The sequence below is a fragment of the Thunnus albacares genome, chromosome 9, assembly GCF_914725855.1.
Source record: "Thunnus albacares chromosome 9, fThuAlb1.1, whole genome shotgun sequence".
Lineage (NCBI taxonomy): Eukaryota > Metazoa > Chordata > Actinopteri > Scombriformes > Scombridae > Thunnus > Thunnus albacares.
In genome coordinates this window covers 23,143,629-23,161,386 of record NC_058114.1, presented here as the reverse complement: position 1 = coordinate 23,161,386, position 17,758 = coordinate 23,143,629, and the positions used below count along the sequence as shown (strand labels likewise).

Sequence of the window (17,758 nt, the reverse complement as noted above, 5' to 3'; positions counted from 1 at the left end):
TATGCCATTATCCCCTCTCAAATCTGCATGGCTGTAAACCACCAGAGGTAAGTGCTAAAATAGTCTTTTGTGTGATTGGGGTGAAATGACCCTTTACAGAATATGTTCACAATTGTTCAAGTCTGTCTTAAAACAACAGTCATCTGCCCAAAAGAAAGAGTTTCTCCTCACTGTAATCATCTTCTGTTCATACTGGCTATTAGCACTTTCAATGTAAATGATGGGGCCAAAATCCCTGGTGGTGGTTCCCTGTTGAGCTGCGCTGGAAGTATAGAAACAAAAAGAGGGATTGTAGACTGACCTTGAAAGATATCTACTTGATTTGACTAATTTGGGCGGCTGAAGCTTCATATTAGCTTCAGAATAACTTTTAAATATATTTTTGTACAGAAGGAGGTTTGTGGATTTTGTCCCCCATCACTTACATTGTAAGTGCATTATGAAGGGATCTTCTAATGGTCAGTATGAATAGGAGGGATGATTACAGAAGTTAAAACCTGTGTCAATGTTCATTTGGGCACCTGACTGTTATTTTTAAGACAAACTTTAAAAATTGTGCATCCATCCTTTAAGAAATGAGATTCTGTGAATTTCAATGGATGTTATGCTCCAGCAGGGGGAGCTGTTGGCCCACAAAAAAAACTAGTAATGTTTTGAATCTGTGACCATAGAGAACCGGTATGGGTGTTGACTTTTTTTTCTAACTGGTGGCATGAAGTGGATATGACGTGTGGTAAATATGCCACACAGTTTGACACAACTGAGCTTGGTTCAAGTTTTGCCATCTGGATACTAGAAAAGCCAGTCAGACCAAAGCTCAAAGATAAATAGCTCATGACAAACGACCCACTTTGTTTATTCAGTATTCTCAAATTAGACATCAGCAGTCCATCTGCTTCAAGTCAAATATCATCTCAGGTGCATCATTCATGTGCATAATCATTGCTTTCTTCTGAAATTGGGAAAACGTTCATGAAATTAAACCCCCATTAATGATGCTATTTATGGTCTTCATTTTCTCTGTAATAGACTTTCAATGTATTTCCATTCATCTGTCATCTCATCTCTGTATTTGGTAGTTGTTACTGGATGGGCTGAATCAGCCATTCATCAAGTATCAAGTTACTGTGAATGCAAACTCAGGTATGAGAAGTCCCACTCCTTTGCCTTATAACTGACACTTTCTCTCAGTGAAAGTGAAGTTTAAATGTCCTTAAACTGACTCACTGCCTAGTCATTATTACCCAGAAACACCAGTGACTGCTGTGCAGTGGCTTAACATATTTCATCTGGGCTTCAGTGTTTCTTAAAAAAGTGGAGCTGGATAATATTGACAAAAAAACAGATATCACAATATTTTTTAACAAATTCTTCCATGTTGACATGTGAGCATGTCGGGGAATTTCAGATGAGGATTTTGTAAAACATTTAGAGAAATATGATGAAAATACAGAGGGAGAGGCTAATAATGCAGGATCCTCACCCCACCCATACTCACCATCACCGCCGCTCCGACGTCACTGCCAGGAGCTGTCCACGCAGCGGTGGTGCTGAAGCTGAACAAGATGGCTGAGTGTTGGGGAGCGGAGAGCTGAGAAAGAAGGGGGAGGAAAGAGTTTAAAATCAAGACAGAGGCGCCATAAATAAGACGGAGAGGACTGCGACGCTGGCGTTCACCCTCGAAGTGTGAAGACTTTTATGTATGTCAGGCGTAACGATTCCTGCCAGGCCCTGGTGCTGCTAGCGACGGCAGGCGTCTCCATCTCCAGCCCACCGATTCATTCCCAGGCTGTATATTGCACAGATTAACCGAAATAAAGGAAACTAGTGAAGAAGCTGGACCCTGTACTAAAGGCGCAGTTAAGAAATGTCATTGCTGTGTGTTGGAGGTAAGAGAAGAACTAACAATGCATGTCTTGTCACGACCTACTGATGTGTTCATCCTCAATTGCCTCAAGTCGAGTCTTTACAGCTTTTGGGGGGTTTACCTGTTCTGGCAAATTATCCATCAATATTTCGGAATAGCAGGAATCTGTCTTTGAAAGGCGAATAAATGGCAATTTAATGCAACTCCTACTCTGAATACTTCCCATTACGTTTGGTGATTGAGCATATTTCTAATCTGTTTAGCTCTTCTACAATTAGTGTGTAAATTCGCTTGAAATATTTCACTCGTACTGTCCTCGATGACAGACCGGGCTCTAATTTTACTGAGACTGGCATTGTTACAGCCCTATCGATTTATGGAGTAGGTGTATGCTTTTGGCAGCAGCTGTCAAACGTAGTAAAACAAGATGTAATCCACTCTCAGTTTGTCCCTGCGTAACAAGGGTGGAGTGTTTTATGTTTCATGCCGTAAAACAGATAGCACTTTGATTAAAATCATCTCGAGTGAGGACATTTCATCTCAGTTTTTAAGCGTAATTGCGCGAAGAGACCTGTACAGTAGCCTACTTGGTTTCGTTGCAGTTGAATCTCTTTAGATTTACGTGATTGGTAGCAACATTCATTTTTTGAGCCCCACCATGACAACCACAGCCTGTTTTTCTTTGGAGAAATCAAGATTCCTCCAAATTGGTTTCCTACTGAATGAACAGGCCCCAGATCATAACGTTGCACGGTGTCATGACAAATACCTCCCTTCAGTTGTTAATGGTGTACTTGTCATTTATTCGATGAAGTCTATAATGTTGTCTGTGATGTCTTTCTCCAGAGAAACGAGTAGAAACTGGACCCCAAAAATAAGTCTCTCAATTTATCAAGACACAGTTTCTCCTAATGAACCAAACATGAGTCCTGCAGTTGATGTGATTTAAATGGTTTTATTAGGATTAGAAATACTCCCCTCTCAGAGTAGTTATTTAAGGTTTTTTACACTGCCTCAGCCAGTTCTCCTGAAACTGAAATTCATGTCCTAGTATGGTTCCAGCACAGTAAAAAAAAAGCTGACAGGCTGATGAAGATACAGTCATTTGATGAATGAGAAGGCAAATAAACAAATGCAGTTGTGAGGTTGATTTAAGGGGCCAGTAAAAAAGACATATCATCTGGCCTTTTCCTGTCATTCTGAAACAAAACAAACGGGTTCGAACATGTCTGCAGATCTTGTAACTTCTCAAGAACATATGACTAGTTAATTTATTTTATTTTTAAGCCTCATAGGGACACAATTTTATGGCCAGTTTGGGCAGATTTTCCTATTCTGGGACACTAACATATGCTGCCTCATTAATCAGGGAACAGTGAATAAAAGTGAAGATGACATCGCAAATTCCCTCTAGTTTCTTCTTCAAATTAAGGCAGAGGTTGGAGCAAGCTAGTCATGTTTATGAAGAGGCTGCTATCTTGCTGACACCAGTGCTGGAGCTGATTGCACAGATGTCAGGATTGAGATTCAAGCTCGTTGGTGGTCCCTTTATGTCCTGAAGCTTTGTTGGCATAGCAACCCCAACAGTATTTTAAGTCTCTGCTGGCGTTTTCTAGTCGGTTTCTACAAACTCTGTTACAGGCCTGCAGCTAAGTTGATATTGATATCATATTTTTTTCATGATGTGTCGGTGTGAGGAGAATGCAGAAATGCATGGCTGTTCACTTTGAGCATGAATTAGACTTTGGCACTGGCATTGCATGGTCAGAGCTGTGCTCTACTTCCATGTCTTGTGATGTTAGATGATAAGATAGATTGTGCCACAGAAGCTGAATAAGCATATTCAGATCTGGCAACTAACCTATTACTGTCATCCCCTGTAGCGAGATGCCAGTTCACGCATTATAACTTTATAACACAGTCAGCCATGAGAGACATCCTCATTAGTGTCACCTTCTCTCATTAAGACTATTTACTTATGTATTCGGATCATTAGGGGGCAATTTTTGCAGAAATAATATAATTTAGCACCAAACCGTCCTTAGCTTTTTCTTTTTCATATTAGCATTTCAAACACACTGCTGTGTTACTTTAATAATGACAAGGGTTACTGGGAGTCTGTAAATAGTAAGCAGCATAGAATAATTGTGTTGGAATCATATACAGTAGATAAAAGGGCATTGATATTTGTGGATAATGATGCCTAGGCTCTATACTGTCAATATACTTAAGGAAGACTTCAAAAAAAAATCAATCTTACTTTTGATATCTTGCCCCAGGTACTCTGCAGGTGTGAGTTTTATCCAGCAGAGTGGATGTGCAAAGGCTGTAACATCTTGGTAACCATTTTTGACTTAATGGTGCATTTGAGTCATTTCTCTTTTTCTGTCACAATCTTGAGAAATTTCCTCACTGCATTCCCTGGCGACAGGTTTATATTGTCGTTCCTGGTGTCAGTATAATTGCTAGGTAGTGTGAGTTCTCTTTTGATGGGAAAACCTCAGGAAATAAAAAGCCCCTTTAGCTAGAATTTATTTGTCCAATTTTCCTCATCAAAGGAAGAGAAAATGAGATCTTATAATTGCTGTGGCAGGGACACGGCATTTTCTGTTGAGGGTTTGCCTAAAATATGTAACACCTACTTTTACCCTGTTCCTTTCCCTTTGCTGTAAAACTGCAGCAATGTTGGGTTAGTCTTATGCCTGTGAGCTGTAAGCACCCCCACCCCACCCCCATCCCCAACCACCCGCCTTTCCGGCACCCCCCACTCCTGTCACACTGAAGTGGTTATTTTTAGTGTTGGGGATGCAGCTCGCTCTGCCCGCATCCGGCTGCACAGAGAGATTAATGGAGCACGAGAGAAAGAGATAGAAAGGGAGCACACGTGCATACTTGCCACATGGCAGGGGGAGCTTGTAGGAGCGAGTGATTGAGTGAGAGGGAGAGAGAGAGAGTGGCTGGTGGTGAGGAGAGGACTGTGTATGGGAGAGAGCGAGAGTGTTTGCAAGGGTGCATCTGTCATTTACTGACTATTTAAAGCAAAGAAATTAGTAATTTGCTCGCCTGTATATTCAGTGCTTTCATGGAAATGAACCTTCCTTTACCCCTCGGGCGTGATTGCCTTGTCAGCAGCAAAAATATCAGGAAAGGAGGATTTTGCTTTGAAGTTGGGTGAGAAGCACATGTTCTACCACACCGCTTACTCAGGCACCTGCCTCATGAATCAAAGCGATATTTAAGTGATAAGCATTATCCCAAGGGTTTGCTGGGGTGATGCTATTTTTAGAAGCCAATTTGTCCACAATGGTTTTTACGCCTGCTCTGCTGTCACTGACTAAGAAAATGGATCAGAATGTGTTTTGTCAAATCTATTTGGGTTGTTACTAACAGCATCACTTTTACAACCCTCATTTTTTAGGGTTTTCTTGATTGAATAAGAGGGAGCATTAGTTCCCTCTGTTTTAGAGAGTTGGATAGGTAATGCATTATAAAGTCATTCTTCTCTTGCAGCCAAGCACTCATGCTCAGAGAGTGTTTTAGCGGCTTGTTGTTGAGGCCCAATTAGATTTTAAATGTTGCTTAATCTCTGTACACCTTTCCTTAAATGCAACATCAGTGACAGTGACTAAAAACCAGAGTTCTGAATATTAATACCTTACTGCTGAACATAGGGAAGCTGAGCATCGGCAGGGTGCAGGATTGAATGAATAATGAATAGGCTTTTGACGTCATTGTGGTTTAAAAGTCATTCTGGTACCTCCAGAGGTCCCTGCATGGAGGAGCTGGCAGTGGCACCTCAGCGGAGCCTCATTGTGTTAGACAAACATCAGTGCTGCTCAGTCTTTTAACTACCACCCCCTGTTGTCAATCATGCAGGAATACATACACAAGCATCCGGTATGTGGTCACTTTCCTCCCTGGCAACACCTTTTACTGAAACAGTCTTTCTGCCCCTCCAAAGAGTGACTCAGAGATCCTGACACTTCCTGCTGAGTGGATGCAGTCTTTCATATTGAGATCCTGGCACATTGCCCCCCCACTTTCCCCATCCTCTCTAAAATGCCAGTTTCCCGTCAATGACCATCCAACCGTACTTTCATGCACATTAGCTACAGGCAAAGGCCTAACTAGACTGTAGGCAAAAGTCACATGACACTATAAGCATAAGCCTGAGAAAAGCCATTGTGGACTCACTGAGAGTTATATGTACAGCAGGAAGTGTGAAATCCTTGATGGGCTGTTGGTGGACAAGCATAATTTTTATCACCTCACTCACTCATTTTTTGTAAAGTAATGCACAAATATTGTAACTTACTTCACTACAGGTACACTGATTTCTTGTTTGTGACTTTTGTTTTCTGTTTGTTTGCAGTGAAGAAAGGCAAGCTCGATGGACCCCAAGGTAAGTTGTGTCCTTTGGAGGTCCGTCCATTTCTTGTTTATTTTTACTAAGTCTTGGTTGCTTAACATAAACACACACAGCAGCATAACCAATAGTGTTTGTATTTTACAGAGAAATTTAACACTTACGTGACCCTGAAGGTGCAGAATGTTAAGAGCACAACCATCGCTGTGCGCGGCAGTCAGCCGTGCTGGGAGCAAGACTTTATGTTGTGAGTGCTTTTTGCCCTCTCTCACTTTCCCCCCTTCAGCCCCTGTCCTCTTCTGTAAATCTGCCTGCACAAAATTGCTTAATCGGGTCTTCAGTCTTTGCTTTACAGTATTTGCTGCACAGTGGATATTGATTTCTTGCTATATTCCCTACTCTTTACACCCACTTGTCTTCCACTTCTGTCACTTTTTCCTCTCACTCTACCCTCTCAACCCATCCCCACCTTCACCCCTCCAGCCAGCTCTGGCTTTGCTGTTACAGTAGCTTTTTAGTTTGTAGCTAATAATCTAGTCTCAACATCAGTTGACAGATGCAAGTCAGTGGTCCACATTAACATATGGAAAGAGTGTAAATATACTGACATTTAATCAAGTGTACATACTGTAATTCAAACCTCAGGGGCTCAATTCTTCAGCACATACACAGCAGGGTCAGCTGTGACATTTATATTTTCTAAAAGGAGTTATTTTTGCCCTCTTCCTCTCGCTTCCTTTTATTTTTCTCAACCTTTGAACAGTGAGGGGATGACATAACACCTGTGATGTTTGAGCTGCTCCAGCAGAGTTCACACACACCCAATCCAGAGGGTTTCTCCACATCCATCAGGGCTCCATTCACCTCATAACTTCAGAGAGTTGACCCAATAGGAAAAAAAAACCTGATGAAAAAAAATGGCTTGTCTCTCCATCCTACTGTTTTTATGTTTCATCTACTATAACTTTAAACTACATTAAAAGTAAAGCACAGGTTTTCTTTCCCTTCTCTTTCAATTTCTCACTCTCTCCTTCACCCTGCTGCATCTCCTGTTTGTTTCCTCTTCTCCTCTTTTCCCTTTTATGAAGCAGCACACCATTCAGCCGTTTGCCAGATTACTTCCTCGGCTCCCAGGGAAACAGAAAGATGCATTTTCATATCAAAGCTGTGGCTATTATTAGGATTTGATTCAGTTAAGACAGCCAGTGGGCCTGAGAAGAGGTACTGTTCAATGATGAGAAATGCTAAGTGAGCTGATAATCTTCCAGATTTGTAGTCATATTACAAATCTTAGTCCTGACCTTAGTTATATTGTATTGTGTATGACTGTTACTTGATGAAAAAAGGAGGCGTAGAGTTCACAGTTGTTTGTCATACAGACATATAGACAGACTCTGCTGTTGTCCTATCTGTGCTGCCTCTTATATCCTGCTGGCAGCCTAGTTGACAATCACCTACTCTTTCCATCTTCATGCTGAATGACTCATTTCCCTCGGCAGATTGAATCACAGTGCATATCCATCAGTAGATTTAAGTGCAGCTCCTGATGGCATTGCCTGTATTTCTGGTAAAAATCCTCTGTGCTTTGAGGTGTCTGCATACAACCCTGTCTCCACATTCTGTATTTTGTCTTTTCTCTCTTTCTCTATCTTATTTCTCTTTTTCTGTCCCCGCCTCTTTCTGCTGTACAGTGAAATAAACCGGTTGGATCTGGGCCTGACAGTTGAGGTGTGGAATAAAGGGCTGATCTGGGACACCATGGTGGGCACCTTATGGATCCCCCTGCGCAGCATACGGCAGTCAAATGAGGTGCACTATCTCTCTCTTTGGCTCTGACGTCCCTTAGCATTGCTTTAGGTTTCATTGCTTTACATTTCATAAGCTTTACATAAAAAGGAACTAGTTTCAACAATAAACTCTGTAAAGCACAAAGAAATTGCACCAAAAAAAATCACAACTTAATGTGAACTATTAGGTGAATGCTTGTATCCAAATGTGACACAAGTAGTATGAAAGCTAGACCATGCTAATGCTTTAGGTGTCTAGTTTCATGTTTGGTTCTCTCAATACCCTGCTGGGTGTGTTGATCCTGATGTGCATGCGTTATGAATATTCTTCCCACTCGGTTCAGCTTGGACTGCACACAACTGACAGTGAATATAATATTATGAATGATGCTGAGAAAAATGTCAGAAAGTCATTATTGAGATTAAAACATATGCTATTATATGATATGATAAATTAAAACCAATGCAAAGTCGTATAAAGGCACAAAACACAATAATGATAGTGGAACAATATAAAAAATATAACTATCAATATATTATATCAATATAGTCATGTTAAACCTCACTAAACCTAGCACATACATTCAAAGTCCCGAATATTCTTGCAATATTAAAGGAATATTATAAATTTTTTTATGTTTCAGGGTGGGTGTGTCATGAATATTCCACCTATATGTTACTATTCTGTCAAATAAATTAAAGCTAACATAAATTTGAATGAAATCACAAAATGTTTACAATACTGATGAAATGTCATAGATTATATATACATTAGGAATATTACACAGGGCCTAAAATGATGACGTAAGTTAGCTAGTGCTCCATATTTTTTTAGTTCCAGTATTTGTTTATAGCAGTCAAGAACAGATTTCACATTTAGGCTTGTTGGCTTTATACACACAGAATTGGAATCGGCATGTGGGATCTAATGACAGTCAGTACTGTCCTGGTCATACCTGTCTTCCTCTTTATTTTCCAGGACGGTCCAGGTCAATGGTTGACCCTGGACTCCAACGTCATCATGGCTGAGAATGAGATTTGTGGAACCAAAGACCCGACCTTTCACAGGCTGCTGCTCGACACCCGCTTTGAACTGCCACTAGGTTTGACCTTTCGTCACAGCTTAATTTATCCTACAAATGTTTTTTGTTCTGTATATTGTCTTTTTATATATGTTCAATTCTTGATATACAGTATTTCAATTAAATCTGACAAATAAGAAAGAACAATTCCTACTGCTACTAGTATTACTACTACTAAAAAAGTACAACTGCTGCTGTCTCTACCACTATCATTATTACTATCCTGTGCTGATGCTGCTTCCCCTTCTGCTAGTACTACTACTATAGTGCTTCCTCTGTTAAATCTATAAATATATAGGAGATATGTTTATAATGTCTAAAAAATTTTGTACAGTGAAGAGTATGATGTTGAGTGTTGTGTGCTGCAGACATTCCAGAGGAAGAAGCGAGATACTGGGCCAAGAAACTTGAACAACTAAATGCCATGAGAGACCAAGATGTAAGGACTTTATTATATTCCTTTCACTCTCTCTACACTATAGTATCTGTCATCTATCTTTCTCAATCTGTAGTATAGAATACAATCATATAATATTCTCTCTCTCAACTCTTTTCCTCCTCTTTGTTTTCCTCCCACCCTCTCTATCCATTTTCCATATTCTCTGTAATTACGCCCTATGGCTGCCATTGATGGCAGAAGGTCAATATTTTTCATCAATTTGCCTCAAAACAAGTGCTGGATATTATTTTCTGAGTTGTCTGTTGTTGTGTTTTTATCCTCAGTATGCCTACCAAGAGGAACAGGAGCGACCACTCCATGCGCCAACCACTCAGTGCTGTGAGTGTCATCAGACCAGCCACTCCTGTGTGCACATCCTTCTGTGTTATGTCCTGCTGTGTCCTTTTTATGCCTCCTGTTTTTTCCTCTCTCCCCCCCCCACTCCCCCTCCTCCATCGTCTTGACTCATTGAGAACGAAAGTAGACAGGAGGCTGAAATGAGGCTGATAGATGTGGCAAAGGAAAGGAGGAGGGGAGGGAGAAAAGCTGATGTGCCGAATCATGCGAGCCAGCCTGCCTGAGCATGAGAGTGACTTATAGGTGCTAGATGTGTGACGAATGTGAACTGACATAGGCTGCGTTGTCAGACACACACCACCCAGCCTGCCTGCCTGTCTGTCTGTCTGTCTATCTCTCTAGTGATGATGACACAGGGAGCAGGTGATTAAGTGTGTATAGTATAAATCTGCAGATGCTTGTGTGTGTGCAGAGATGATATAGTATGTGTGTATTTTCTGATCTTGCAGCATCAAGACCAGCTATCTACTTCATTAATAAAGTCACATAGTTCACATTTCAGATAATAATTTCTCAGGTCTACAAATCTCTACATGTTTGTTTACCTGGCTTTTGGATTGCTTATGTGTTTAACTTGTGGCCCAAACCTAATTTGGTTTCTCCTTTCCTTAATCTCCTTGCAGGTAATTGGAGTCTGTGGGGAGATCAGCAAAGTAAGTTTCTTTCATGTGCTTCTGCTAATGACTTGGAGTAATTCTGTATTTATTGTCCATGTCTCACTTAATGTAATGATCTCCTTGTGTAGTTTTCCTCAGAGACCATCAGTTGCCGTGAAAATAGATTATTTTTTCCCCTCAAATTTTTCCTGATTCCTTTCAATTCGTATCCATTTTCTCCTGATGGATTTTAAAGTAAAGCTGTTAAAATTAAACTGATTAAAGTCACAATAAAATAGATTCGGAGGTGTTTTTACTCTCTCTGCCTCACGTCAAATATTATTTGCATGTGTTTTTCTTACTTTTCTATGCACAGGAACCATCAGAACATTAGAACAATCACACCAAAGTAGTTGAAAGTTTAACATTTGCATCAGTGGTTTACACTGTTTCTGATGTTACACACATTCTCATAAATCCCACCTTAGTTGGCTGAAACATTTAAACATTTGTATTATTTTCAAATACTACAAAGTGCAATTCTTGACCAATCATCCTCTTCTCGCCTCACCCTCCCACGCTGTGTTTGTGTGAACAGACGAGGACCCAGACAGCGCTGTGGACGACAGGGACAGCGACTACCGCAGTGAGACCAGTAACAGCATCCCACCTCCCTACTACACCACTTCCCAGCCCAACGCTTCCATGCACCAGTATCCCATGAGACACCATCACTACAGACACTCCTACAACGATGAGATCCACGAGATGGACTATGACCACAGAGCCATGAGGTAGCAAACACACTACTTAACCGCAACTGAGACTGAGGCAGTTTGGTTTCCTTTCCTTGAGTCTAGTTGTTTATGTGCACCCATTAGATTACCATGGGGGGTTGTCAAAATGTATCAGCAGATCTAACAGGGAGAAATGCTTTGTTTTTGTTGGGCAGGAAGGAAAAAAAAAAAAACACAAGAGGAACAAAACTGTTTACTGTTGAAAATATTATGTCACACTCCCCATCTTAAACAGTTTGAATAACTCCCTTTGGAGTGTCTGTGCATCTATCATATAGCCCTGAGACAACTCAGCCCCTGCGACCTTGTTTTGTTCACTTTGTTGTACATGGTAACATGTCCCACTGTGCTCTCCTCCTCTAGAGAATAACCCTGGCCTCAGTGTATACAAGCGTGCTGGGGCGCAGAGTTCTTGTATACAGGTCGTGTATGAAGTGGGCCTCTGTGGTTATCTTTTCTGTGCGCGTGCATGTGTGATTGCGTGCGCGTGTGTCTGCATCTTTGTGTGCATGTCGAGTGTATGAGCATCAGAAACCCCATGTGATCTCTTCTGTGCTAACTTGTTGTGCAGAAAATTAATGAATTCCTGGACTTAACAGTATTTCTGGACATGTTTTCAAAAGGCGGCAGACCGTCAAAACTCATGCATTGCTCAGAAAAGCTGAAACAGAAAGTTTGATCTTTTCATTTGTTTAGATTTGGTTGAGTAAAAATAAAGTGCACACCTTCAGTGAGAGGTCTTTGTGCAGAAGCTTAACCGGGCAGTGCAGAGGCTCAGTTTGGTTAGAGCTTTCTTTTGAAAGATTTGCACTGAGCTCTACTGATGCTCCTCTCCTACCTCTCCCCTCCTCCCTACCTCCCTCCCTGCTCCTCTTACCAGACGCTATGATAGTTTAGACTCGGCCACCAACGGGCGCAGCGATATCGACTCAGGCTCAGGGTCAAGCCGGCGCACCAGTCGTCAGTATTCTCTAGACAGTAGGCATTCACTGTCCGATAGGTGGGTCTATGTACCTCCTCTCCAACTCCTCCTCCTCCTCCTCCTCCTCCTCTTCCTCCTGCTCCGGCCTGTGACTCCGTCTCGCTGTGACGTCAGTGATGGATTGTCCCGTTCTCCTCGCTAGCTGTGCTTGCATGCATGTGCTCTTACCCTATCTCTGTATATGTATATTATATATTTTCTATAAAAAAAAAACAAACTACTGGTCCTGCATCTATCTTTACTGTGGTCCTGGTGAAGTTTGTTAAACTTTTGTAAGTTCTGTGCAGTTTTCTGTTTATATGTGTGGGTGAGTGATTGACTACGTGCGTTTATGTGTGTTGTTTCGTAACAATCAGAGACAGAGGGGTTAATTGTTGGTTGGTTGTTCAGAGATCGTGGAAAAGCCTCTGTGTGTGTGTGTGTGTGTGTGTGTGTGTGTGTGCGTGCCTCTGTTGTCATGACAGCCTGTTATTACAGCCTCATCCTGTATGTGAGACTTTAAGACAATCCCAGTCTTATTCTGGGAGTCCCACACTTGGTAATTATACTCATTTAATTTCCACTTGTAAGACAGCAGGAGGCCGCCAGCCCAATAATGGGACCCTAGCAGAGAGGGCAAGACAGATTACATTCATTTTCATCTTCATTTCATCATGTTTTTTCAATTCTCTACTAAGAGTGGGAGCAGACATGTATTTTGAGTCAAACATTATGCAAGCATGTGTCACTGTCTGTGTCTTTGTGTCAGCTGAAAGAGATAGATTGCGAGATAGGTGACAAACACAAAAGTACAGGATTGTCGTGATTCGGTGTTTATGTGTCCATTCATTCACACTTGTGTATTCCCTCTGGCTCACAGCCCAAAGCCATTATACAGATCTCCCCTTTACTGTCCCTGCACCATGCATTATTGAACCAACAAGACTATAATCAATAGAGACGAAACAATAAAGTGTGAGTGTGTGTCCTTGTGTGAGAGAAATTGTTTTTTTATGTCTCAAATCTCTCTCTGACTCATGGTCTGTCTCAATGCCTAAAAGCCCCATTCATCACTGTGATTAAAATATTATTCACTTATTTATCTGCAAAAAAGGAGACTGTTTTTGTTCTGTCAGGCCAATAAATCATCCTCAACCTCTCCAGGTTCACTTTCTTTCATTTGACTAGGCCTATTTATATCTTAGATTTATGAAATAGGTGTTCTTCTGTTTTTGCAATCATGTGTGCTTTTGTATGTTTCTGTATTAATTTGTGTGTGTGGACTAGTATCCATACTAACTCTTTTCATTACTAAATTATGATCCCCTTGCAGTCACATAGATGCATTACTAGTCTGATCCTCCCTGCTCTGAGTTTCCTGATTGGTTTAAAGTCAGTCCTCTTTTCCTAGTGGTTAGCTGTCTCCCTCCCTGGCCCCAACACAAGTTCCTTAAGTGTCACTGTGAGAGCCAAACTCCTTATTGTGCAAGTCTGGGAACTCCCCCTAGTTTGCTTTTACACTCATGTGGGTGTGTTTATGTAACAGGTGTCTGTATCTCCCCCTCCCTTCAGTCCCACAGACAGTCGTTATGCCTCATCGGGCGAATTGAGTCGAGGCAGCTCTCAACTCAGTGAGGAGTTTGTTCCTGAGGACGGCGAGAGCTTGCGAGGCTCAGAGTTCTACGATGAAAACGACTCCTACCACTCCTGCCACTCCTCCGTCAGCTACGGCAAAGAGGATTCCCCAGGCTGGGATGGTGAGGACCAGCAAGCTGTCTACAGCGACGAGGGAGGCTACCTCAAAGATGGAGGGGAGGATAGGGCACTATATGACGAAGAGGATGGAGACATGTACGGGGAGGAAGGAGAGTACAACTACGAAGATGAGGAGGAGATGCCATATGAGGAGGATGAAGATATGTATCCACTGGATGGCACTCTCAGTGAAGACCAGGAGCCGCCCTACACCCCCACACCCACAAGCACTGCCCCCACTCTGATGCCCCCCTCTGACACTCTGACCTCCAGCAGGCCACCACTGGAGAAGCAGGCGTCACTGCATCAGCAGCGGCCAGCCCATGATCAGCTCCAGCCCCCCAGCACTGCTCCTGGTCTACCTCCAGTCAAACAGGATGACACCACCTTGCCCCCTTTTGGTGCAGAACCCACCAAACCTCCCTTTGCACCCACCCAACCAGATCTGTCTACCACCACTACATCCACTCCAACAAGTACATCACAGGTTCCAGCTCCGGATACCAAGCCCCTGGAGCCTGAGCCAATATCTGAGGTCCCGCCAGAGGAACCCCGACCACCCGAGCAGCCTTCGGCAGCAGAGAGCATTCCTCCAGCTCCTGAAGAGAAAACAGAGCAGCCTCCTGTTCCAAGGTGAACACTGTTTATACACTGTCTGACTCAGAGGAAAATCAAAAATAAGCCTCTACACATTTCCAACACTCAATTTATTAGGTAGGAGGTATTTTATTAAAGTAACAGTACATACAGTGTATACATGTATATAATTAAACAACAACCAATGGGGACCAAGTCATCAGATATCCAAAAGAGGGATGTAAAAAGCAGAAAGAAACAAATATAGGGCCCATTCAGATGAACTCATGCCATTCTGTACCCACTAAAAGTTTTTAAGTGATTATCTACATTTTTTAACACTTTTTTATGAGACCAGTTTCTATGTTCATCACAGTTCCATTAATGTGTTTTCTGCCGTATTAGTCCATTACTGTATATTCAGTATGTTAAAGTACATATAATTATTATTCTTGTTTCATCCTGCACCCTTCTTTCAGCTTCCCAAAGAGGGAAATCATGGAACCTGGTCCTGCCAGAGCTAAAGCCAACTGGCTTCGACTTTTCAGCAGAGTACGACTACAGCTGCAAGAGGTACGGCCTGTGTGTGTGTGTGTGTGTGTGTGTGTGTGTATCTCTGTGCACACAGCATTTGCATAATCTGTGCCTTCATGCCAGGTGAATAAGAGTGGGTAATATGTTTTCTCTGTTGTTGCTCTGCTTTAATTCATAAGTCTACTATTTGAGCTCACTGACTTGTTGCATCAGTTCCCGCATGTCCTACTGTTTTTTTCCAGCTTTTCTTTGAATGGTCCACCGTTTTTCCCAATTCTTGTTTTTTTTTTTTTTTTTGCTGTGGATTATATTGTCTTGTGTTTATCTGATTGTTTCTGTTTACCCCTTGTATTGTTTTTGCCATTTCATTATTTTCTTTTCAGTTGTTTGCCACCCTCGTAGCGATTTGCATGTAGTCCGTTCTGATTACCCATGGCCGGAGCAGACTCACAGGTGGGTGTGGCCAGTAGTGTGTTAATCAACCTAATTTATATTGTATGTATCCTGTATGGCTCATTGGTATTTATGGAGAGCCAAGCAACACATAGGAAGCTGCTGTAAGCCTGCTAAATGTCCTTTTCAAAGCCTGGAGTTTATACCAATCATGACTATTTTTGTGCATCAGTTTGACGTGAGTATCAGTGTCATTCTTTGAACAGGCAGGCAGACAAAGAACATGTCTTTCAATAATAGAGCAGATAGAATTAGAAGAGATATTACATGGATAGCCATCTGGCAGTAATCTACTTTAACTATGAGTCTCAAACACACAGAAGCCTCTGTTGATGTCAATAATCACCACACTCACTCAGAAAGACGCAACTCAGCTATACCATTCTGCTCATCTCCCCCTTTTTTTTTTCTCTTTATCTCCCACTTGTACCACTGTTGTATTATTCGTTTGTCAATACTGGGAAAACTTGAAGTCATTGAAGCAACAGCTGCTAGTGAAACTCACCAAGAATTAGCACTGAAGCAACACCATACATATCGTGTCTCTCAATTTTGTTGTTCCAAATATAAAGGACGATATGACATTTTTCCGGCCACTGCTCTAATGGCACCCAGCTTGTCTCTCCCTGCTTTTCCCATCTCATCTTTTTCTTTCTCCACAGGCCCGAGGAGAGAGTGTTGGCATCGCCTCCCTGCTTTTATCAGCGGGGTAAGTAACCATGACGCTGTTACTACTGCGGCCATTGAAAATCTATAACTTACTGACCAAAAGGCAAGCCCACGACCTTAACGTCTGGATACATTTATCGTCTAATTGATTTGTTGTGCCCAGGTTCAAGTTAACAACTGTAGCTGAAACAAAAAGGTTAAATAATGCTGTGTTCATGTTTGGTCTCTAGGATGGGTGGTGCTCTTTATAGCATTGACAGCATGCCAGACCTCAGGAAGAGGAAAGCTATGCCTCTGGTCAGAGATCTGGTGAGTTTCTGCTCTAATCTCTTTATATTCCCCTGACTATGTGTCTCACATCTCCCCAGTCCATTTATCACTCGGCTAAGCAGTCAGCGCTCTCATCTACTAAAGCTACTCTTGTTTTGTTTCATTTCAGACTCTCTGCTCTTCTTTCTCATCTTATCTTACTCTATCTACCTTATTGTTCTTTTCTTTACTTTACCTCTACCTTTCTGTCTTTTAGCCCACTTGCACTATGCCTCACTCTGCTTACAGACAATACATTTCCCAGCTGTTACATCCTGACAGGGCAAGCTGAGGGGCTGAGGGGCCACTAGCAAGGCCAGAGGTTTCCTCTGACCGGCACTGATGCTTGCTAGATGCTGTCATAATACAGACCTTTCATTTCCCCACCCTGCCATCCTCCTCATGCCTCCCTGAAAACCACCTTATTAGTGATAAGATGAGGTGAAATGTATAAATCTTTGTCTGGAGAAACCTGTAACTCACACATACAAGTCATTACAGAGTCTTTCAATATCTGTACAGGATCAACAATATGGACAGAAACATACAGTATCACGTTTCAGCTTTTCAGAGAGACAAATGAAACCCTTTCAGCAAAAACACATTATGCGGAAGGCTGGAAATAGGATAGTCTTTATATATCAACTGCCAGGCATTGAGCTCAGGGAAGCTTGGTGCATTTTCCTCATCAAACCAGATCCAAGCATTACCACGCACAAGTAATTAGCTCCAACGACCGTCTTCATGGATAAAATCCTGCCATTACACAGTAACAGCCGCTATGTGCTGACAGACAGACGCAGGCAGGTGTGCCCATGTTTCTCTTCCTCACTCTGTCCCTCTCTTTCACACATACACACACACACTCATGACTTGTCACAGTGGCTCAGGTAATTGGTCGGACAGGGCAGGGTCCTGGCTGAATGAGCAGCGAACGCAGGCTATTTCACCCACATATCAGAAGTCAGAAGTCTGTTTGCAGCTGTGGCATCACTTCACCCCTCCTCTGTTTTAATGATGCTTAATTCTACAGCTGGTTTTAGGTTGACATGTTGATTTTTCCTTCCGTGATTTTCTTGTGGATGTCCATCTTGTCAAATTAATCATGAACATAACAGTATTATGTATCAATTTCTCAATATCTCTTTTGCATTTCTGTGGAAATTCCTGCCTCTTTATTGGCCTGTCTCTAATCTTAAACCTCTTTTTC

The 17,758-nt window shown here is 42.0% G+C and overlaps 1 protein-coding gene across 2 annotated transcripts in view; it reads left to right on the top strand.

Moving 5' to 3' along the window:
- Positions 1 to 1,505: 1,505 nt before the first annotated feature.
- Positions 1,506 to 17,758, top strand: part of unc13a (unc-13 homolog A (C. elegans)) — a 42,102-nt gene continuing 25,849 nt past the window's right edge. Inside the window, exons 1-13 of one of the 2 annotated variants that reach the window (XM_044360669.1) lie at positions 1,506 to 1,889; positions 6,240 to 6,269; positions 6,381 to 6,480; positions 7,925 to 8,042; positions 9,000 to 9,123; positions 9,471 to 9,541; positions 9,826 to 9,880; positions 10,522 to 10,551; positions 11,093 to 11,288; positions 13,825 to 14,640; positions 15,063 to 15,156; positions 16,233 to 16,279; positions 16,470 to 16,548. In XM_044360669.1, the coding sequence (XP_044216604.1) occupies positions 1,868 to 1,889; positions 6,240 to 6,269; positions 6,381 to 6,480; positions 7,925 to 8,042; positions 9,000 to 9,123; positions 9,471 to 9,541; positions 9,826 to 9,880; positions 10,522 to 10,551; positions 11,093 to 11,288; positions 13,825 to 14,640; positions 15,063 to 15,156; positions 16,233 to 16,279; positions 16,470 to 16,548 (1,782 nt within the window). In that variant the 5' untranslated portion in view covers positions 1,506 to 1,867. Of the gene's footprint in view, positions 1,890 to 6,239; positions 6,270 to 6,380; positions 6,481 to 7,924; positions 8,043 to 8,999; positions 9,124 to 9,470; positions 9,542 to 9,825; positions 9,881 to 10,521; positions 10,552 to 11,092; positions 11,289 to 13,824; positions 14,641 to 15,062; positions 15,157 to 15,500; positions 15,571 to 16,232; positions 16,280 to 16,469; positions 16,549 to 17,758 lie in introns of those variants that run through there. The other variant, XM_044360668.1, reaches the window with a different exon arrangement.